The sequence below is a fragment of the Lates calcarifer genome, linkage group LG5 (genome assembly GCF_001640805.2).
Source record: "Lates calcarifer isolate ASB-BC8 linkage group LG5, TLL_Latcal_v3, whole genome shotgun sequence".
Lineage (NCBI taxonomy): Eukaryota > Metazoa > Chordata > Actinopteri > Centropomidae > Lates > Lates calcarifer.
In genome coordinates this window covers 16,478,976-16,502,090 of record NC_066837.1, presented here as the reverse complement: position 1 = coordinate 16,502,090, position 23,115 = coordinate 16,478,976, and the positions used below count along the sequence as shown (strand labels likewise).

Here is a 23,115-nt window from a genome sequence, read left to right as displayed (position 1 = left end):
ATGCATTAACCTCTCTCTGCTTCTGTCTGTCTCTGTTTGCCTCTCTCTCTCTCTCCCTGTCTTTCTGTCTGTTTATGTGTCTGGTGTTTGGCTCTGTCTCTCCAACATTAAATCCCCTCTGGTTCTTGACTCCTTACTACTGCCACGCATTTTACTGTTGTTTTCCTCTTGCTCGAGCTTCATACTCTACCACTCTCACTCTTCTTCCTTCTTCCTCCCATGGCCTGTCTCACCCTCTCTTTCTCTCTTTACCTCCCTTTTCTTCTAATTTTCACACTCCAGGGTATCTACAGCTGCATCCATGGGGTACAAATCGAGGAAAACAAGTCAACCATAGACTCACCTTCGGCCACCATGAAGAAGAACATGAACAACACCCACTCCAACATCCTGCGGTTGCTCCGCACTGCCAAGGACATGACCGCCGTCCCGGGCATTAACGGCTCCCCGCACGCCGCCCTGGAGTACAGCCACAGTGGTCGTGAGTCGGCCATCTATGATATCCAGGAGCACCGGCGCAGTCTGGTGGGTCACCCTGTAGACTGCAAGTCTGCGCCGCCTTATCTGCCAGAGGACAACATGTTCAGTGACTACATCAGCGAGGTGGAGAGGACTTTTGGCAACTTGCCCCTGAAGGACAGCAACCTGTACCAGGACCATTACCGGCACCACCACCCGGCCTCGGCTCTGGGTATGTCCGGCCCCCCACCCAATAGGCCGCGTAGTTTAGGCAGCGCTAGCTCGTTGGAGGGGGGCATGTTCGATTGCGACAGTTTAGGGGGAGGGGTAGCGCCCATCTTTACCACCCAGCCCCGCCCCTCCATGACTCACAGGAATACCAATAAATTTGACCTGATTGCTGGCCACACCCCTACGGATTCCAACCAGGGTGGGTTCAAGGGAAGCAATGTGTACGGCAGGTTTTCTTTCAAAGGAGGCGCATCCAGCACGGGGCTCATCGGGGGTCACGACAGGTACTGTGGTGGGGGAGGGGGAGGCTCGGGGGGTGATGATGGGAACATTCGCTCTGATGTATCGGATATCTCCACCCACACTGTCACCTACGGCAACCTGGAGGGCAACACCAAGCGGCGTAAGCAGTACAGGGACAGCCTGAAAAAGAGGCCAGCCTCGGCCAAGTGCAGACGGGAGCAGGACGAGATAGAGCTGAGCGGCTTCAGGAGGAGACCCCACCACCACACCGTCCACCACCACTTCCCCCACGGGCCTCTGGCACACCGCACGGTCTCACCTCCCCTGGAGCGGAAGAGGGGAGGAGGCGGGGGTAATTCTTCACCTTACTTATTCCGCAAAGACAAAGAGAACCTGAGGGATTTCTATGCGGACCAGTTCCGCTCCAAGGAGGGCAAGGCCAAGTGGGAGCAAGAGGGTGGAAGTGGAGGAAGTGGTGTGGGCGGCGGTAGCGGTGGTGGTATCTGTAAAAGCTTAGTGCCTGTGGAAGACTTCCTCAAAGGTAAAGGCAAGAAGCCCGAGTGTAAAGGTGGGATGGGCACAGTGTCAGCAGGACAGCAGGCCCACACCTGCTGGGAGAAGGGGGTATCTGGGCTAGGAGGGGGTGGCATAGCAGGGGGGGACTGGGAGTGTCGTAACTGCCACAGTGTGTGTCACCACGGTGGAGGTGTAGGAGGAGGCGGCACGTGCCCAGCTAGCGGAGTTGGGGGTAGCAGCAGCCGCCCCAGCTCTGCTACCTGCAAACGCTGCGACTCCTGTAAGATGCAGCCAAGCAACCTTTACAACATCAGCGAGGATAATAACATGGTGTTCCCCGGAGGGAAGAGTAGCATAGGACCCAGCCAAACACAAACTCAGGCACAGCGCAGGAAGCTAGGGCCGGGTGGGAGGGTGTTACGGAGGCAACACTCATATGACACATTTGTGGACCTGCAGAGGGAGGGGGCAGGCCGCATGGGAGGGGTTGGCGGGGGCATTGGGGGGCAGTTTCCCCAGCCCCGAAGTGTGAGCTTGAAAGACAAAGACCGCTTCATGGAGGGCCCCAGCCCTTATGCTCACATGTTTGAGAGGTATGCAGGTGAAAGGGAATCTCCCATGTTTGGAGGAATAGGTGGAGATAGGGCGAAAGGAGGCTCCTCCTTCAGTTTGTTCCGTGGAGGCGAAGGTGGGTTGCATCGGCGGTCGGTGGGGGAGAGAGACCTGAGGGACAGAGATAGAGCTATGATGGGAGGTGGGGGCTGTGGTGGTGGTGGTGGTGGTGGTAGCAGAGGGGCCGGGACTTACTCCTTGTCTAAATCTCTCTACCCAGATAAGGTGAACCAGAATCCCTTCATCCCAACCTTCGGCGATGACCAGTGTCTATTACACGGTGCCAAACCGTACTACATCAAAAAGCCACAGACGCAGCAACAGCAGCAGCAGCAGCAACTTCTCAACAACAGCCGAGGAGGAGGGGACTTCCGCGGCTCCATGGGAGCAACTTCCTATTTACCCGCGTCCGCCACAGCTGGGGTGATGTCCAATGTGGCCCCCAGGTTCCCCAAAGAGCTGTGTCTGGGCGGGGTGGGAGGGCCCATGGGGAACCACCACGGGGCCAACAAGCTACTGCCTGGGGGCAGGGACACGTTAGGTTTGGGGCAGGGACAGAGACCCTTCAACGGTGCCAGCAATGGACACGTTTATGAAAAGCTCTCCAGCATTGAGTCAGACGTCTGAGGGTGAAGATGGAGGAAGAAAGAGAGAGAGAGAGAGAGAGAGTGAAAGAAGATGAAGTGGGTGAAGAAAAGAGAGGGGGGCTGGGGGGGGGGGGAGGGGCGGGGCGGAGAGAAACATACAGAGGCAAAAAAGAGAAACGGCTCAGGCTGATGACCTCTCTGTGTGAAGAGAATGAGGAGGCATGATGCTGTGTGTGTTGTTCTCACTCCACTAAATGGAAGGAATTTGGACGATGCACAGAGGCCACTGCAGGCTAAGCTGTGGTGAAGTCCGGCGGGAGACAAGTTTTTAATGAGAAGAGAGGATTCTGGTGCTGCTCCGACGCTCAGAGAAAGATAGGAAGGGAGGGAGGGAGGGATGGAGGGGAAAAACGTGAAATAAAATCTCCAGTCTCTGCTCTCTTCACATGCTCATTGTCTTTCCCTCCCTCCCGCAGTTCCTTAACACCAAAACAAACATTTTGTTTAGCAACGGAAATACAATCATGAATGAGAAATCAACGCTTCTGTCGAAGTAACAGGGTAAACTAATAATTGTATTGATAATGTTAATAATATTATTGAATATTATTCTAGTGTTGATGATGATCGGTTTGGATTGTTTTTAAATTTCATTTATTTATTTAAATAGTTCATGTTACATATTTGTATGATGTTAATTCTTTCTTAGCTTACCAATATTACAGGAGACTGGTAGACCAGTTGTCAGTACAGATCTTTTTTTGGGGGTTCCTGTAATTTGGACTCTTCTTTGCTATTAATTCTTCATGTTTGATTTTTTTTTACTTTTCTTATTTTCGAGTGCTGTGAAGTGTATGTGAAAGGCATGACTTGCTGAGTACATTCTGTGTACTTATAAATTTGCAAAGAAGGTTTTTCTTTCAGCTGCAGAAGCAACATCATCATACTGATTTGCCGTTTCCTCTCGTTTTTTCTGCTTGGCAGTACCAAATGGGTCTCACATTTTGAGCTGGATGTGCCTTAAAGGATTAATACTGATTTTCTACACATAAGATCTCTTCTGTTGGTAGACAGATTCACCTGCAAATTGATTTGAGTGAAAACACATCTGAAAAAGTCTGATATGAAAGTAGAGCTTCATGAGCATAACAGGCTTTTAAGGTGTTATGATACAAAGTGAATAGAAGCTTAAATGCATACGTTGCCCCCCCCCCCCAATAATAAAAGTAACCAACAGTAGGATTACAAGGGTTAAAACCACAGTGCCATGATAAATAAACATTCCTGTTCCCCCCAAAAAAGTCAGGTATGACAGAGCCGTGCTGCTGTATGTGAGGAAATGACACTTAAAATAAAATAAAAATGCTTCTTCTTGTACTATAAACTCCACAGTTAATCTAACTGCAAGTCAATTTCCTTGAAATCACTCACAATAAAGCTCAACCAGCTTTATCACTCCTCACCTTCTCATAAGAGATGACCCAGGATCCAACTATCCATTAAATGCAAGTAAATCACATTTAATGTCCGCCTGTTGCTCTCATGGCGTTTCGTTGGGTCTGACTCAATTGGCCGTGACAGTTTTGCTGTTCAGGACGGTGGACATAATGGACTCTTAGTGTGAGACCTCTGTTGCTGGGATGAGCAGCCTGACACGTTAATTATTTCATGATTGCAGCCATAAGCCCTGCCTGCTGTATTAGACGGTCACATTTGAGTGATGTGAGGAGTTCCAGTGTCGAACATTTTATTCTTCTGGTTTAGCGGGACCACAACAGGCTTATAACAGACTCATAACACCTGGTACACAATCCCAAATTATCATCCCATGATTTAGTCTTGCAGTTATTCATACTTTACTCACCTTCACAAGCGTTTCTAGCTTTGAAATGTAGTGGATAGCATAAGAAAGTGAGAAATTTGTACTCACTATACAGCTACAGAATAATGTTCCCCTGCAATGTAAAGCAATGGTTCAACATTTTGGGAAATAAGCTTATTATCTTTCTTGCAGGCAGTTACAGGAGAAGACAACAACATTGTTGGTTAGCTTAGCTTAGCATAAAAACTGGAAACGGAAACTGCTAGCCTGGCTCTCTCCAAATGTAAGAAAATCCACCTACCAACACCCATAAAAGCTCATTACATGTTACATCGTGTTTGTTCAATCAGTACAAAACCTTTGCAACCAGAGACAGTCAGCACAACCACAAACCACACCGTCTGGCAAGCTTCAGTGGTGTTGGTAGGCTGATTTTGTTACCTGTGGACAGACGCATGCTAGCTGTTTCCCCATTTCCTGTCTTTGTGCTAGGCTAAGCTAACTGGCTAAACTGGCTGTAGCTTCATATTTAATGGAGGGATATGAAAGTGGTATTAATCATCTCATCTAACTCTCAGCAAGAAATTGGCAAATTAGCAAATTTCTCAAAATGTCCAACTATTCCTGAACGTCATTGTCTCGCAGTCCTTGAGAGCATCAATTCCTCCCACCGTGTTGCTTAAACTCACATTTTCACCAAACGGAACACAGAAAAATCATCTCAGTATGTTCTCTAACCTTGATTCTTCCCTCCACTGGACCATAATCTGTTTCACATGCTGAGATTTTGATGAAGGAAAGAATTTGCCCTCAAGTCCAAGGTCCTCTGTGAATTGTGTCAACTGCAGACTGTTTGAGGAGAAAAAGAATAAAAGAGGAAAGGCAGGAGAAAGTAAACAGTGTCCTAAAAGCAGGTGCTACTTTTTGTAAAAAGCACCACCTTAGTGTCAGTCCTACTGATGGACTCATATTTGATCAATAGGCGGCTCTAACACATTACAGACACAAAAAACAAGCTGTATTTTGTTTGATTTACAGCCCTCACCACCATTAAAATATCATAAGTTACCATTTAAGACAACTATTACACATTTTCAGTTATGAATTGTCACTTAAATCATCTTGCCAAACCAAATTGTAATATCTAAGCACAATCTGACTGAACAGATCTAAGATTTAGTTTGTTGTACATCCCAGTCAAAACTTCAGAAGACTTTCCTTCTCTTGGGTGACAAGTCAGTATGTATGATACTAAGGGGTTTGTAAGGACTTGCATGTATACTCTTAGTTTTTTTTCTTCATTTCTGTTTTTTAAAATCTTAACTTTTAGCCCAACGAAATGGGCGTTTTTGAACGATATTTGGAGTTTTATCAATTTCATTGGTACTGATGATCCATGTAGTACTGTAAGTGTGTGTGCGTGTGCGTGCTTGTTTGTGCAAGAGAAGACACAAATTTAACGGTCTAAATTTTGGTTATACTCAAATAAATATGGCGAAATTGATTTAAAAAATTTCACTAGGGTAGAAAACATTTTTTATTGTTAATGTTATACAAAGATCGATTTTCTTGATAGTTTGTGTAAATGCTTTTTAACAAGGTTGAGGTCTTGGTTAATACATTCATTGTCACTGAAGAAGCCTTTTTTTTTTCATTTGAACAACTTTTCCTATTTTTTTTTCCTTTGAATATATCTCAGTATGTTTCATTATTTCTGTTATTGTATGTGCCTGAATACATACGCTTGATTACCTCTGTGTGTGCTCATATGGAAGAGAGACAGAGTGTGTGTGAGAGATAACTGTTTATTGTACATTATTATAAAAAACTGTATGTAAATACTTTACCTCACGCTCATGGACTTTTGATAAAAACTGTACAAAACGGCAGAGAATAGATCTATTTGGGATAAATCTTTGATTCGTAGGTCCCCCTTGCAAAATTGCTTTTGTAACGACTTCAAGCCAGGATATGTGCAGTCATTTATTATTACAGACACAGTGTGCACATTTAGCAAGTCAAGATTTGTTGATGTGTTTTTATTTCCTTTTCGATTTGGTCAAAGACCAGCTTAGACAGTTTGTTTTTCTCAAAGGAAAAATTGTAAAGCACCATTATTAATTGGTACACACAAAGCACAATAGATTCTCTATTGCATTTTTACAGAGGTAGTCTCTCTTTTTTTCCCTCTTTGGCTGCATCCTCTGTTTTTGTGTTTTGCCACAGAAGGTCAAACAACTCCATCCCTGAGCTGTACAGATTGTGAAAAATGTACATACGACAAAACTCTAGTTCACCCTCACATTTTTTGTATGGAGAGAAATTACTTGTGTGAAGAGAGTATTTCGAATTTGATTGAATATTTAGTAATATTGAAAATGAGATTAAACACAGTCAATGTGAAAATAAGTGCTGAGAAATATTATTCTTCTGTCTCTTTGGAATAAAAGTGTTGAGTATTAATAAAAAATAAGAACTCTCAAACTTGTTTGTCTTGTTCTTTCATTTCCCCCCAGCTTATTTCTTATCATTTGTTGTGTCTACAGGTTGGCAGCCAGCAACAGGACTTCTTTCATGTGTGTCCTATTTATATTTGACATTCAAATGCGCAGGGTACATGTTGTAACAGATCATATTGTTGTGTCCCATAGGTCATCAGTGGATCAGAGATAATGGCTGCAGCTGGGTGTCATCTTCTTCCCTCACTGTCTGTCTTTTCACAAACATCAATCTGTTGCGATGAGATTGATGTTACTCACCACGTTGGACAAGTGTTTTTGTAGACAAAAGAGGCACCAGAATGAAAAGGTGGAGTGAGAAGGAGAGGAGAGAAAAAAAATAAATAGTGAGAGATATATTGAGGGAAAGGAGAAGTGATGCAAACTACTGAGCAGCAGAGATCAAAGTCCCCCCCCCCCAAAAAAAAAAAAAAAAAAAACCTCACTCCCCCTCACTCCTCAGACTCTTTTACTCTGAAAGCCTTGTCCAGCAACAGGAGTTATTTAAAGAAACCAGCAGGTTTGAAAATGTACCGATGCCTCATGTTATATATTTGGTGGGAGAATTTTAACATCTGCGTTCCTGGATGCTGACACAGAACAAGGTGAGGCGGTAGAAATAATCTTTTAATCAGTTTTTATCTCCTGTCTAAAATCCACTCTCCAGTCTTTGGTATTTTCTCTCTCACTCTCTCTCTGTCTCTCTCTCTGTCTTAGCCATCTATTCTGCTTACTTGTTCACTCCCTACACCAACCCAACAACCTCGGGATGCATTGCAACACATGTAACTACTTCTTGACAATTAACTGTTACCTAGCAACTGGCTCTTTTTCTAGAGATGGGGGGGTATAGAAAGAGAGACGGATAGAGAGAGATTTATACAGTATTCCCACAGCATCTTAACTGGATTGGATGCAACAATGCATCGACAATACAATACCAAAATGGAAAGTACAGCCTGAGCTTAACGCCCCCACATAGCAATGTAGAGAGGAAAGGGGAAAAAAAGAGAAGGAGGGAGAGAAATAGAGAAGGAGAGGAGGAGGAGGTGGTGGTGGGTTGTTGCTGGTGGTTGATGTAGAGATTACAGTATGAAAAAAAGGGGGGGGGGGGTGAAACCCATGCAGGAGAATCACAAGGAAAGAAAAAAGGAATTGACAAATGGCAAGTGTGCAGATGATGCAGGTTGAAGAAGAGAGAAGTGTGAGGAGGTAAAAAAATAAAAATAAAAAAGAGGAGGAACATGCCACACTGCAGTATGTGGTGTGGATGACAAGTGGAGTTGTAGAAGAGGAGAGAAGGTGGTTGCTGTAGAAACACTTGGCAAAGTTTTAATGAAGGCATAAAGTTGCCTGTGCCCACAACATGCACACACACACACACACACACATACATATGATCATCATATGCAAACAATATATAATTATGATAGTTGATAATAGGCACCCCCTGCTGGGCTGACAAGGACCGTGCCTGACTTCAGCTGAGCAAAAACAAAAGATCAAACCTCCATGAATCAGTGTAATGTCACATCTGATTACGGCAGCAGGCGAGCACTGACACCCTGTGGCAAAAACATGGCATCCTCCGGTTACCGGATGTAGTTTAGGACAGTGCTCAGGTAGATGGATCATGGCCTTTGTCAGTTTATTTATTACTGGAGTTTAAAGTGTTAGTTTACGTTTTTCAAGTCTGCCTTAAAAGGAAAGTCCGTCTTAAAACAATACAGACAAGCCAGTATGTGCATTAAAGGATTACTGCTCACTTTAATCTCTTATGAGAAACAGTGCAACTTTGAAAGAATTCCATTCGATTCATCTGTCCAGCTCAGACTGCTGAAGCCTCATATAAACTTTCCAGTAATGCTTTGTTTTACAGATGTGCTATTTCTTTACAGTTTCCATTAAAGAACTGTAGTTTGATCCTAATGACAGAACAAACAGAGACTGAGACTATTATTTTAGTTCTGTTAGTTGTGTTGAGTTTATTATTGACTTCCAGATGAATTTCCATGAATGAAATTGCTCCTTTAAAAACCCTGGTGAATATTCACCCATCATTCATTTATTATGGGTAACTTGGGTCTTCATTTATGCAGATTTTTTTTTTTTTTATCTGTGATTAACTCCAAATTATGTGGTTATTTCCAGGAAACATTTTTGGAAATAAAATGGAAATAACCAACCTGTAAAATAACACAATGTCATTTTTTACACAGTGGGAGCTGTGGGTTTTGACTCCCACCACCTACAATGAAATCACTTTATGTAGGAGCCTCTTTTCGCCCATATGAACAAAGAGAACTATTGCAATGACTGATAACCCTCTCAGTGTGCATATGGGCTGTCAGAACTGCTGAGAAACAAAAGAAACAAAGTGCAGTGTTGATAGATGCTGCTGGGAAATCCAATGTGAACTTAAAGGAACACAATGTAAGTTTTACTGAATAGCAGCAAAAGTGGCCTCTGCAGCCACAAGTGGTAAATACAGGACACTGGTGCATTAAATTATGTTGAGCTGCAGGTCAGAGCACTTTCAGGTACTGAAGGCAGCACACTCCTAGAAGCTAACAGATCATGTACAGAAACAGAACCTATCAATTTCTCAGGCATCTGTTCAGCCTGTGCCAGAAATTAGCTGTATTTTCCCTATTATGAGTCAGTGTACCATCAGAGTGATTCTGAAGCTCTTATTTTAAGGTAAAGTAGTTGCATAATGTTGCTTTAAGGTATACTTAAGGAAGGTTATCCCTCTACTGCATATTGTCATCCTGAGGCAACAGAAGGTGTTTTTGACTCACACCCTTGCATTTATAGCAATTAGAATTTTCACACATTGTAATGTGTCATGACATGTTTCTGGTTATTAGAATGAGGAGGTAATGAAGGTACAGTGTTATAAATAAATAGCATGTTAGAAATTTTTTTAGACACATTATTGAAGACATTTTATTATTCTAAATATATATATATGCCTTAAATTATTTTTCCATTTGATGCCCATATTGTACAGTTGGGAGGATAACAACATGCTCAGCAATGGAGTTGTACTGCCATGTAAAATGATGACTCTGATCAATAGGGCATATTTTATAGTGTAAAACAGCAAAAATGTAAAATCTACCATGAATATAATTATAACACATGAAAACACAAACATAATTTTATTTGTAGTTATGAATATTTTCGTAATAGTCCACCATGTGCGTCTCCTGTTTGTCCTCTTTGGCTTCTCCTGTTACATTTATTGTTGCACTTTTATGCTCTATATAAACCAAAAATTGAGCCAAAATGTTCAATATTAAATGAATAAACAGGATGTTGCTTAGACGCTTTTGTTTTCTGTGTAATTCCAGCTGTTTTTATTTCAAAATGTTTTTCCAGAGTCTGTTTTGATAATGTCACCTTTCCCAGTGAAAGCTTTATTTCATGATGCCACTTTTTACGTTTTGCCTGTCAGTCAAGGGCAGGGCAGAGAGCAGAGCAGTGCCCACTCCAGAGCAAGAACCAATTATTTCTGTGCCAATAAACAAGAAGGAAAAATAAAAAGACATCACATTAGAACAACTAAACCATCCATGAGAAGTAAGTAACTTGATCTGCTGAGGAGAGCCATGAAATGTGGTTGAAAGGTTCAGAAACAAACATTAAGAATGTTTTCGTCAGGCTGTCGTTTCATCAAAGATCAAAAATGAAACCAAGAGCTTGAAAAAAAAAAGCAGCAAATTTTTAGGATGTTGTTGCCCAGAATTAAATGCTGAAAGGGAAAATGTATAGTGTTAAGGAAGGAGGAGTGAGGTGTGTGTTCTTTTATGTGTCATGACTTCAAACTTAGTCTGACATGAACAGTTCAACAATGAAACACTGATGATCTCAAGAGTTTATTAAAGAAGATATGAGTTTTCTCTTTGACTAATACAAATCATAAAGCATCATTCCTGATCTCACAGGACAAGCCGTGTCTACATCATGTTATTTCACAAACATCTATACAGTTCATCGATGGATATCATACATTATATAATATTGGCAGAGCATCTTCCTATCTCACAACTTTCCCACTCTTCACCTCCCCCCTCTCCATTCTTTCCATCTCTCTATCTCTCGCTCTGGATCAGCTTCACTCCCCCGTTGTTCAGGACTCTCACCCGTCTCCTCCTCACCACCCGGCTCCCCTTCGGCGGGCTGGCCCTCACCACGGTCCTCGGGTTGTAGCGGGCCAGGCTCGCCACCTCTCCTCTCAGGCTCTGAAGTGCTGCCTCCTCCCCCTCCTCCCGGTAGCCGTGGTGACGGAGGAATGGTTCCAGCGTTGCTAGGCGATGAGAGAGCTCGGTGATGCGCCGGTGCAGCAGAGATACTTCTCTGAACAGGTCGTTGACGGACTCGGACAGAGGGCGCACCCTGCAGGACGAACAGAGGAGGCTCAGGCTCAGAGAACAACTCACATTTGTCAGGACACAGGAATGATCACTGATGCATGGGCAGGGACAGATTATAAGACAACAGGCCCCTGGGCACAGACATGCAAAGGGCTCTGATGTCCCTTCTACATATGAGCAACACACGTAGACAGGAAAGGTGAACCAGAAATATCACACTCAGACACATAAAAGCAACTCAGCGATGTCATTTGTTGCTGTTTTTGTCACTTTTTGTCTCTTTGTGGACATTTTGAATCTCTCTCTGGTTGTTTTGCAGTGTTGTTGTGGTTTTGCATCTTTGTAGTCATTTAATTGACTCTTCAACAAGAAATATTATCTATCATTTACAGAGTGTTGAAAACCCTACTTCCTGTTCAGCCCCAGGAAGGCGGGACTTAGCCCCTCAACCTATTGTGCCACACCTAAACTGATAAGAGGCCTGGATCAGGGCCTGCACACTTTCTCTCTTTGTTTGCTGCATCATGTCGATCTGCATGTGATATTGCCTGAAGTTACATTTCCTGAAGTTGACTGTGGATTGGATGCATTATTTGGGTAAGTTATTGACCTTTGTTACAGTTATTGCTATTCCTTATTGATATTTTATATACTTATTGCTGTTTATTTGTTCAATAGTGAAAGAGGCCTTTGTTTAGATTTATTAGAATATGAGTGGAACAGATAATAAATTGTTTAATGGTTCTCCTTTGGTCTTCATGCTTTAACTGGTGTGCCAATGCAGAAGCTCTTGGGTTAATCCAATTCAGTTTACTACACAGAGGCTGTGTGCCAAGTATGTTGTTTCAATTATCCAACCATGTGAATGGGATGCAACAATATGTCTGCTGAAAAAAAATATGTTTCAACAGCTGGGAACAAACGAGAAATAACATTTTCATTCAGCTGTCAAGCCTTCAGATGATAATTACTGGTGTCAAAACCATAACTTTCATTAATCAGACAAGAACCAATGAGTTAATGTGTGAGCTTTAGAGGTGCTGGTAGGTGTATTGCAGGCTAACTGTTTCGCCCTGCTTGCTGTCTTTGTGTGAAGTTAGGTTAACCTCCTGCTGTAACCTAGCATTCAATGAACAGAAATAAGTCTCAGCAAGAAAATGTATACTCTACATCTATACTCTACTACTACAACATATTGTTGATTACAGGATGAACAAATGCTTTTCTGTCTTTTTCTATCTTCCTACCTGAGATGAAATGCTGTCTAAAAGCAAAAATTCCCACATGGCACTGGTGGAAAATACTAAATGCCTTTATTATTATTTTTTTTTTCAGAATGAGCCTTAAATAACCCAATGCACGCAATTTGAGTGTGATTGTAAACGCCTCCTCAGGTCATTGAAACTGCACCAATCCAGAAAGTTTCTTTGTTAATGTCTGCTATCAGTTACATCCATGCAGTTACAGCCAGTTGCAGACTCTTGACTACTTGGTTTCCTGCAGATACTCATCTGTATTAGAAGGGGGAAAAAAGTGGAATTGGTGCATCCCAAATTAAAATCCCTCAACTCCCACAAATAATACTGAGGACATGACCTGTGTCCTCAATGCTAACTACAGCCCTGGACGAATATATAAATGACACCACTTACAAACCTGACTTGCATTTGTGCCTTGAAAGTATTTATGAATAAAAAAGACAGCAAAAGATAGGGGAAGTAGGCAGTAAAAATATGTAGGAGGAATAAAAGGAAAAAAGATGCCACATAAAAGCAAATTAGTGGAAATGATACAGGCTGCTTTTACAACACAGTGAAGTGAAGAGTTTAGAAAAGTCATTCTGGGTCATGAGGGATCAAAAGATCTGTTATACTCGTGGACAGACCTAACCTGCTGTAGAAGAAACAATAATGAAATAGTATGAACAGGAACCATTAAATGATGAAAAGGGATGCACTAATTGTGCCAAGTCCGAGACGATGTTTAAAGTTACCTGGAATAGTCAGGCAGCAGTGTGCTGGGCTGTGAGTGCAGCAAAGTCTTGATCTCATTGAAGATGCGTTTCCCCCAGGCATCTAAAACTCTGGTCACACTGCGCACTGAGGCCACATTCACACTGTCAGCTGAAACCAAAACATATAGTCAGGCTTCCATTTCCAGAGGAAAATGAAACAGCCTGAATGAATCATGAAAATCAGAGAAGCACATGTGTTCTAATTATTTTAAGCTCCAAACAGTTATCTCATCCCAGCAGAGTTTCTTAAATTACTGCATCTCATTCACCCCACCAAAAGATTATTATTATAATTCATAACTTCAAACATTTCATCACTCTGTGATTTACAGGCCCCGTAATCTCTTAAACATCTGGGATCAAACTGAGGCTCATGATTTACCTCCCTCTCTGTAGTTCCAGTACCCATAATCCAGTTCATTCTCCTCACTGGCTTCACGGGCCCCAGTTACCATGGCAACCACCATCAGCACCATTAACAGAGAGGGAGGGGCCATGATGAGCAGATGATATGCCCCCCCTTTAAAAAAAAAGAAGAAGAAAAGGGGGAAAAAAAACTTTCATTTGACCTCTGAAAATTTACAGATGAACTTCTTGGCATATTTTTTTTTATTTTAATACAGAAGAGATGAATAAAAATCAGAAAGAGAGTGGAAATAAAAGAAGTGATGAAACACAGGCTTTGTGTGCACAGCCCAGAAAAGTTACAGCGTCCATCAGAGTTTAAGAGTCAGGAGCATGCAGATGTGCACACACACATTTGTATCCAGGAGAGTAACTAAATACATTTACTCATGTACTGTATTTAAGACCAAATCTGATTAGGCTACTTTGTACTACTCTATTACATTTCAGATGAAACTACTGTACTTTTTACTCTACTACACACTACACTTGCCTGAAGGTTTTAGCTACTTTGTAGATGATGTAGAAGATTTTACATGAAAATTTGCAGTAAATATGATGACTTTAAGAAGTATGATGCAATTTTCTACATTAGTATAGATTATCTCCACTTTTACTTACAACTATAAAATGAAAATGCTGTTTACAGCATTTATGTAATTGTAGTATAACAATATACAATGATGTAAAGCTCTGGAGGAGGGCCATTCTCAATATTTAGTACTTTTGCTATGATACTCTATATGTTGCTGCTTCAGCTCTAGCACTAGTACTTAAGTAGATTTTTTTAAAATGTAAGACTTTTATTTGTAATGGAGTTTATTTTACATTGTGGTATTTCTACTTTTACTTGAGTAAAGTATTGAATACTTCCTCCACCACTGTGTGATTGTAGACTTCTAGTTTTTAAACCATCAGTAGATCAATAAAAGAACACATTGATTACAATTTCACTTGATCAAGGGGCTGGTTATGAGACAAAAAATTAGATCCAGTTATTTTAACCAAAGACCTTTTTGTCCTGTTACAGTTGGTTCTGTGTGAGTCTGCTATGAGAGGATAATGACGAAAGTCCAACCTGGCAAAATAAAAGCAGTTTTTAAAACTTTTTTAAAAGATCTAATCCCATGACTCCAGGTTTGAGTGGAAAAAACAAGACAACTATTATAAAAGAGAGGAGGTGAAGGCAGGCGACCCAGAAAAGAGAACAACTAGAGAGAGAGAGAGAGAGAGAGAGAGAGAGGAGAGAGGAGAGAGAGAGAGGAGGGGGAGGAGAGAGAGAGAGGAGAGAGAGAGAGAGAGAGAAAGCGGGATTGCATCCATATGACAAAGTCTATGAATCATACTGGACAATAATAAGCCAATGACTCATTGTTGAGGTATTATAAATGTTTTCAGGGGATGTGAATTTGGAGGCTGTTCAAAGGAACAGTGAAAATTAGCTGAACAATAACCTGAAACAGATTGTTTCACATCTGGCAAAAACATATCAACAACACTGAAAAGTGCAACCATAAACCAGTGTCCCTTTGCTGTGATGATTATGGTTGGTGTTTGTGCTGCAGTAACTACATTTTTAACTTTGCAGACTTAACACTGCACTGGTAGCAGCGTCACAGATTGGAAAAAATTAGCAAATGACTCAATACTCACGAGTTGAAATGATGATGATGATGCTTCAAGTCTCAGCAGGAAATCCTTCTTCGACGTAGTTTGAATAGCAGATGCCTCTGGTATACTCTCCTCTCCACTCTGTCACTGCCCTAATCTATTTCTTATATTTTTCCCCCTTCTCTCTCTTATTCCTGATGCTCTCTCCACAAAGAGAGTCCACAGGTCCAGAGCAGAAAAGCTTAAAAACTCATTTGCAGAGAGCTGTCGTATCTTTACACCCCTAACACACGCCCAACTCCCACTCTCTCTCTCTCTCTCTCTCTCTCTCTCACACACACACACACACACACACACACACACTTACACACACACACAGATTGTGACATCCAGCTGCTGCCAGATGTGTGGCACATCCTCTCGTTTTCATATAATTTACCCTGCTTTTGTCAGGTATAACTATGTCACCAGCTGCAATCTCGCTCTGTTGCAGGATCAAGTTTCTGAGGTAATGTACTGTGGTCTCCTCAAAACTTGAGTTATGGACCTTTTTGATCTGTCTCAGCTTCCCACCATCTGCCCTTTACCCTCTGAGTCTCAACACACCTTCCACAGCGAGACCTATCTTTTAAATCCTAAATTCTGCAGGTAAAGTGCTGCAAATATGCTTCTTTAAACTAATACTACCTCTGCATTACAGTGGGAAACATTGTACTTTTTCTTAGAAGCTGTAGTTAGACTGCAGATTAGGAATTATGTCAGGCATAATAATCAGCATAATAACCGTATGTTGTATATCTATTCTGATATTTACAATTTATTTTACATTTTGAAGACTTTTACTTTTAATACTTTATTCATCTTAAGTAAAAGTAGTCAGTATGCATAAACTGCACTTTACTGTTGTAGCAGGTTGTGATGGGGCTACTTTTAATTACTTTATACACTTTGGGGCAGTGGTGGAAAGTAAGGGGAAAAGTCTATCTACTCAAGTGCAGTATTTAAGTACAATTTCAAGGTACTTGTATCTCCATTTATGCTACTGTATACCTCGACATTTCAGGATACATATTAAACGTATATCTCCACTACATATACATACATAAAAACACACATTCAACAAAATGGAATTATCCATAAGTTATGATGTATTGTTAAAGATTAAACTACCCAGCAGTTTATAAAATAGTCACAATCACCCCCATGTTTACTTGCTGGAATGTGAAAATGATACACACTGGAATACACTGGCAATTATAATCCAGTGACATAATATATATTATTCTGAAATAGACCGCTCTGAATTTCCTGAAGGGAACCTCCCCAAAGGATCAATAAAGTTCTTATCTGTCTATCTATCTGCAGTAGTTTTACTTTTGTATTTTCTTCACTGTATGTATGTAAAACATATGTGCTGCTGTGGAGTAAATGGTAAAATATTTTCCATATGAATTAATGTGGAATAGTTTATCAAAGTTGCAGTTCACTACTTTAGAAAAACGTTGTTAATTTCCACTACCGTTCACCACTGGAGGCTTTTATTTTACAGAGAGCAGTCTGTTTTCCCTTTACTTCATTTACAGCTGAAAGAAAACACTGTTATTCCTGTTATACCTGATGTAAAAAGATCACAGATGGCCTCTTCATTTGCATTTAAAATGGCAATGTTGGATGTTGTATTTCTTTCAACCTGAGTGTTAATCTATCTATGTTTTTATTGTAGGATTTGATTTGTACACTTTACTCCCTTGGAAAGAGGGGAGATAAGGAGTGTATGAGATGGGATATAAAATGGAATGAATTATTCTTTATTGACTGGCATCCAGATGTTATTCCAGTTCTTTCTCTCTCTCTCTCTCTCTCTGTCTGTCTGTTTTCATGCTGTGGCTGAGGTGAGGTCAGAGTTGGCCACCAATACAGCCAGAAAGAAAATGTTGAAAGAGTCAAGTGAGGAGGCAAAGGGAATGAAGGAGGCGTAAAGGCAGAAAGAAAAACACACAGACAAATGGGGTTAAATAATAATAACCTGCTGCACTTCAACATCTGCGCGCCTCTCCTGGCAGAGTTCCTGCGGTGAAGAAGACACACCACCAGCCGCAGCTGGTTCAAATTAACAACAGGCAATTTGTCACCTTCAGCTGAATTCCAGCCTCTCTCTCTCTCACACACACACACACACACTCACAAAATACTCCCTCCCTGCTTGAGTCTTTCTCTTCTTCTGTCTGTAAAAAAAACCACATGACAAAGTGTATGCTTGTGGCTCACACGTTTATTTCTCCAACACTGTCTCACTGTGGAGGAAAGCCAACATTGCACTTCACTTCCCAGCTCAAGGCTGACGTAAGAAAATAATGCAACCAGAAATACTCCTTCCTCACACACAAATAGAGCAAGTTAGGGACTGTCTTCATACATTTCTTTTGCCACCTCTGTCTTTCTCCTTTTAATGTGAAATGCTTTCAAGGATAAAACTGACTTGTAAATGCTCTTTTCATTTGTGCTCTGGCCCCTTTAGTGACCTTAGTGTGTCTGTGTTCAGAAAAACAGACAACACACATTTTGAGGAAGCGGCTTTACCAGAAACAGGAAGCCCAACGCTGCAGTTCGTGTATCAGAACAAATTGAGAAACTCTGAGCAGATAACACGGTGCAAATTCGTCAAAGAAGACTATAAACACCCTCCAAATAACTGCTCAAATCACAACATGGAATCTCTACGATTTTGCCGTCTGCTCTTCATGCTGACTTGGATATTTGGATTTTTCTTCCCTTCTGTGTATTCGGGAAAGGATGCACCAAGTAAGCCATCCAAACTATGTTCTGACTGACCATATAGTTGACTGACTGAATTTGTATGAGTGCTCATTAACTGTTAAAAAGCTGAAAAAGCTTTCTGGATTGCTTGAGCAATTCTTGAAGTGTTGGCAGCAAAAGATGTGTTTCTTCAGCGTCATATTAACGGTGACTGTATTTTCTTTATCTATTACTCTATTGTTTAATTTTGAGACTAAAAATAGAAAAAGAAAATAATGAAAAATGTCAGTTTCCCAAAATCCAAGGTAAAGTGTTAAAATTGCTTGCTCTAAAATCTATTGATACTGAATTCATAATGAGACAAAATGCAACAAGTCCACACATTTGACAAGCTACAGCCACCAAGTGTTCGTGTTTTTGCTTAACCATGTCTTTGATTAAAAAAACTGATAAATCGACTAATCACATCAGTTCTAATATTGACTATTGACTCTGTGTTGTGCCCCCTCACAGAATTATTCCTGAACACCACAGTCTTTGTGGCCCTTAAAGGTGATGATCTCACTGTTAACTGTACCGTGACGACACCAGCAAACTACAGTCAAGACAAGATGGATTGCTACAATCCTCACAACAGTTTAATACATACCTATGAAATCCCACAGGCAATCAATGAGCAGACACAAAATTATGAAGTGAAATTGAAAAACCTGACCATCTCAGGAGCATACTATTGTCAGTGTCAAGCAGCCACGGTATTCTGGTATGTTCAAGTGAGAGGTGAGTAAAAAAGTAAAAGACGTTATTTCATGTGTATTCAAATATATGGGCTATGGCATTACTAATTATTTTGCAATCAGAGAGCTTAATCAAGTAGAATCTTTACATTACTGTATAGGGGGAGTGGTTCCCAGCCTTTTTGACTTGGGGTCTCTTAAAGAATCTATTTGTAAGCTTTTGCTATTGCTACATAGCCAGTGTTAACATGAACAGCTGTCTACTTACCAGTTCAGCATCAAATTAAATTCCTTTACTTGCCAAGCTGTCTCATGATGAGTACGCAATGTTTTGCTGCTAGTCCTACCAATTATTGCAATTCTACTGAGTAGTATGCTAACGAGCTAGCATGCCAGCTGCCTGTTCTTTACTAGCAATATGCAAGCGCTGTACTCAGGGACATATTCTGAAGAAGCGCTCACCTCCTGTACTGTAAATGCAAAGATGGTTGAAGCTCTTGGCCATCGACCATCACCACCACTTGTGACACTGTCAGATGTTATGGTGACAAATTTAAACTTGGAGGTCTGATTCACCTGGAAGCTCTGTTGATTTGCCAAATAATTAGTAGGACAGGCAGATTAAGGTGTCAGTATGTTCCAAACAAACCAGTTGGTACATTATGTCATCTGATAATGTCTGAAGGAAAAAGTGTTTAGAACTGTTACGAGCTGTGGGGTGAAAAGCCTGCTCCCACAGAGAGAGGGGTGAGAAACAATAATCATTCAAAGTGGGATGACAACACACACCTTCGGACAATCTTTCCAGAAGTGACAGAAGTAATTGAGTTAGGAAAGGAAAGTGGGTATGAATGTCAAATTGTCTGTTTTGGAAAGTTCCAGAAATGGTCAGATGCAGGTCCTTCCAATGTTGGAGATGCATGGGTAGAGGTTTGACACACAGGTTGACCAAACAAGAAGCACTTTGGTTGAAGCATACTAACACCTTTAGCTGCAGGAGGAGAAAAAAGTTGCCATTCTAGTTTCTAGTAGTTGTATGTCCCTGGCAACCCTGTCTCCTAGAAATTATGTTTCTATACAACTGCAACAGCAAATAGGTTTTGTAGGAGATTTTCTGAATTAATGAAGTGCCACATTTATTTAAGGTAGCAGAGTCACCAGTATGTGGATGGGGATGATGGTGGATGTACAAATGAGTGACTGTCACAACAGAGATAGGTATCTGAAACCACTATGAACTGTATAAAACCAGAACACAAGCCTTCCCTAATCTTAATCGTAAATGCTGTGAGTGCCTAAACAAAACCATTAATAAGTGTAATAATGTAGTAATCAATTCACTTTAGTCACTGTAGTCACACAGAGGGAATATTTTAGATAGATTATAGACAGAAATTAAAATTAAAGTGCCTCTTGGCACAAAGTCTCTTAAATTGCTGGAGAAAGTTGTAAGCTGATTATTTTCACAACATTTACTAGTGATCAAGCTATTCATACTTTGTGAGTGTTGGCAGGCCCACAGAGGACATGCTGTGCAATTTGTTTCCAGTGTGTTGCCATTGTTAGTACGGATGTGAGTAGTGAGCAAAAGTATTGAGTACTTCCCGAGAAAAACCTTTGAGAAAAATCTGAAAAAATAAACAAAATTTTGTGTTGCAGAGATGCATGTTTATCTTTCTTATCCCTTTAGTCATGTTGTGACCATTTCAGTTTCTCTTGAGACTCCATGGAGTGTCCCTGACTGCAAGCTGGGAACCACTGTCAATGCCAGAAGAAACAAGTGGACTAATACTGATACTGACAATATATCTGTTGATTGAAACACATGCAAAAGTAGATTTATAGTAAATATCTTTTGCCAGTGAATTAGTTCCTTCACACTTGAGGAATTTTTCAGTATACCTCTGCTGTCCAGTTGTGGTGCATTCCTGGAACAGACTGACACTGAACAGTGTGTGTTTTCCAGATGGTGGCTACAAGGAGCCCATAATGCATGAGTTCATCATATTGGCTGTCGTCACTGGTTTGCTGCTGGTTTTCAGCATCATCGGGTCAGTGTATGTCTTCAGAGGACATTGGGTAAGATGTGCCCAACTCTTACCCTTGCAGAAGTTATGAAACAGCGTGTCGTACATTTCTAAGTATATTGCTTAAGCTGTGGTTTTACGAAGGTCATGAATTTCTGAAGCTCCAGATGCGGGAGCCCCATCTCCTTAATATTGAAATTACAGTTCAAAAGATTTGTCAATTTATCAGTTAGTCAGTTGACACAAAATTAAATAGCAACTATTTGATAACAGGTTGGTTGCTCGTGTAATTTTTCCAACAAAAGTACCAGTCAAGGTTTCTGATAATAGTTAGTTGAAGAGCTTTGATTACCTAAGATGACATATTCCATTCTAAACTGAACTAAAAACAACATGTAGTCAAAGACAGTTTCAGGTTGAATCCTGCACTAATTTACAGTTTTCAGTATTTTCCAGTGTGGCCAGCTGATGCCCTCTCTTCAAACTTATATAAAAGATTTAAAATATTTTGTTGATGATAGCCCATATCTCTCTCATGTCAGGAAGTTTTCTTATTACCTAGCTGTCATCAAGAGCCAACTATATACATTTGTAATTAGCAATCCACAAACCCAAATCAAACCTGTTTGTAAGTGAAATAATTGGAAAATGTTGTGAACTTGCAACAGAGTAACTCAAGACTTCTTAATCTGGAATACTGCAGTTGTATTCATTCAGAGTGCTGCTGGATCTTAGCACTTAGTCTTTTATATGGCTGACTGTACAATAACACTAAACAGAGTGGAAAAGTGTGTTGCATTCTTAGACACAGTCCTGTCTCCAGGACAAGAAATACTTTGTGTCAAGTAACCACAACTTCCTCTGCAAAGCAGCACACACTCACCGTTACCTCATCCTCTCAGATTGTGTTGTTTTTATAGTCTAAATGTAGGCCTACAATGTTATCCAGCTTGATTATTTGATACAAATATTTAAATTCCAAGCATTTAATAATTAACTTATAAGACACAAAATTAGAGAGGGAGATACTGCAAAATAAAAGCATCACAAGAAAATCCTTAACTTGTTTGTGTGTTATGCAGTTTATGTCATTGTTCTTTCTTTTGTTGCATTATTTATTTATTTATTTTTTTTTAGAAAGAGCAGATTACCAACTGTGGCGAAACTGTCAGAAAAGGAAATCAAACCAGAGAACAACAGGAGGTGAGAGAGGTGGAGGAAGACAATGTAGATGTGATAACAGCTCCGTCTACATCTTTCTATGCTGTAAGCACTTTTCTACCCTCTATATACACAGAACTTGAACTATACCTCGTCCTTTTTGTCCTCCATCATCCCTACCTTCATATTTTAATTTCTATATTCTCTCAGAGTCTAGAGCCTCGGCCCAGGTCCATTTATGATGTGCTGGACCACTCAGCTGCCAACAGAGAGCCAAACCAAACAGAAACTAAACCCAAGAAGAATAAGTCCCAAAAAACAGTCAGTATATAGTTAAGATGCTTAATCACATTTTCTGTTATCAGTGGAAAACAATGACACATACAGTTGGTGACCTGTCTTCTTTTACTTCCTCCACAGACGGAGCAAACCACACAACAGAATGAAGGCGTATTTGAGTCTGTCTATGAGAACTTTTAAATCATAACTGATCTTTCTTCACCAGACTATGATATTTATATCAGTAGCTGAGATCATTTCTGTTTGCTTGCTGTGTCATTGTCCCCTGTTACTAGTTGAAAAATTGTTAAGATTCTTTGAAAATATAAGTAACAACTACAATGTAAAAATACTGTACTCAGAGTACTCACTGTGCAGGCAAAATGGCCTCTATCAGTATTACATTATATATTGTCATACTTATTATGAATGCATTATCATGTAAGCACCATTTTAATTTTGCAGCTTCTTACAGTGGAGGCAACTCTATTTATTTTATTTCTTGTTTGGTTTAATTTACTGCCTGACAATGTATTATGGCTTTTTAAAATCAAAATCTGTGAAAGCAACTAACTACTAACTAAGTAAACTGTACATAAAAATGAAAAAAATACAGTATTTATTTCTGAAGTGTAGAGTAGCATAAGTGAAATAGCTCAGAATTGTCCATGCAGCATTTGAGTATATAATATACTTGTTTAATGTATACTGGCTGTTTCCGACCAAAAAATAAAATAAACCTTTCCTTGTCACTTGTCTGTTTGATTTCTAGCTTGA

The 23,115-nt window shown here is 40.6% G+C and overlaps 3 protein-coding genes across 5 annotated transcripts in view; 2 read left to right on the top strand and 1 right to left on the bottom strand.

Annotated features, from left to right (window-relative positions):
- Positions 1 to 6,954, top strand: part of grin2bb (glutamate receptor, ionotropic, N-methyl D-aspartate 2B, genome duplicate b) — a 95,421-nt gene extending 88,467 nt beyond the window's left edge. Inside the window, exons 16-17 of one of the 2 annotated variants that reach the window (XM_018665135.1) lie at positions 283 to 1,285; positions 2,282 to 6,954. In XM_018665135.1, coding sequence (XP_018520651.1) covers positions 283 to 1,285; positions 2,282 to 2,688 — 1,410 coding nt within the window. In that variant the 3' untranslated portion in view covers positions 2,689 to 6,954. Of the gene's footprint in view, positions 1 to 282 lie in introns of both variants that reach the window. The other variant, XM_018665132.1, reaches the window with a different exon arrangement.
- Positions 6,955 to 10,836: 3,882 nt separating this feature from the next.
- si:ch211-243a20.3 (uncharacterized protein LOC100151507 homolog) lies at positions 10,837 to 15,665 on the bottom strand. The gene is made up of 4 exons (XM_051070672.1): positions 15,420 to 15,665; positions 13,744 to 13,881; positions 13,341 to 13,470; positions 10,837 to 11,369 (listed from the first exon to the last, which is right to left on the bottom strand). The coding sequence occupies exons 2-4, from the start codon at positions 13,856 to 13,858 to the stop codon at positions 11,066 to 11,068; spliced, it is 549 nt and encodes a 182-aa protein (XP_050926629.1). The 5' UTR covers positions 13,859 to 13,881; positions 15,420 to 15,665; the 3' UTR covers positions 10,837 to 11,065.
- Positions 15,666 to 17,762: 2,097 nt separating this feature from the next.
- On the top strand, positions 17,763 to 23,090 carry si:ch211-243a20.4 (uncharacterized). Of its 2 annotated transcripts, none has more exons than XM_051070671.1 (6): positions 17,763 to 18,179; positions 18,648 to 18,914; positions 20,838 to 20,950; positions 22,036 to 22,101; positions 22,270 to 22,380; positions 22,480 to 23,090. In XM_051070671.1, exons 1-6 carry the CDS (start codon positions 17,834 to 17,836, stop codon positions 22,537 to 22,539), a joined length of 963 nt encoding a protein of 320 aa, XP_050926628.1. In that variant the 5' UTR covers positions 17,763 to 17,833; the 3' UTR covers positions 22,540 to 23,090. The 2 variants fall into 2 exon arrangements, with proteins under 2 accessions (XP_050926628.1, XP_018520600.2); XM_018665084.2 differs by having other exon boundaries at positions 17,768 to 18,179; positions 22,036 to 22,164.
- Positions 23,091 to 23,115: the final 25 nt, after the last annotated feature.

Coding starts and splice junctions, on each gene's coding strand:
- si:ch211-243a20.3 (XM_051070672.1), bottom strand. CDS start 13,858: ATGGCCCCTCCCTCTCTGTTAATGGTGCTGATGGTGGTTGCCATGGTA. Junction 13,471..13,743: donor CTGGAACTACAGAGAGGGAG/GTAAATCATGAG, acceptor TTTTGGTTTCAG/CTGACAGTGTGAATGTGGCC. Junction 11,370..13,340: donor CTGCTGCCTGACTATTCCAG/GTAACTTTAAAC, acceptor TTCGTCCTGCAG/GGTGCGCCCTCTGTCCGAGT.
- si:ch211-243a20.4 (XM_018665084.2), top strand. CDS start 17,834: ATGCTTTCAAGGATAAAACTGACTTGTAAATGCTCTTTTCATTTGTGC. Junction 18,180..18,647: donor TTCGGGAAAGGATGCACCAA/GTAAGCCATCCA, acceptor GCCCCCTCACAG/AATTATTCCTGAACACCACA. Junction 22,381..22,479: donor AGAATAAGTCCCAAAAAACA/GTCAGTATATAG, acceptor CTTCCTCCACAG/ACGGAGCAAACCACACAACA.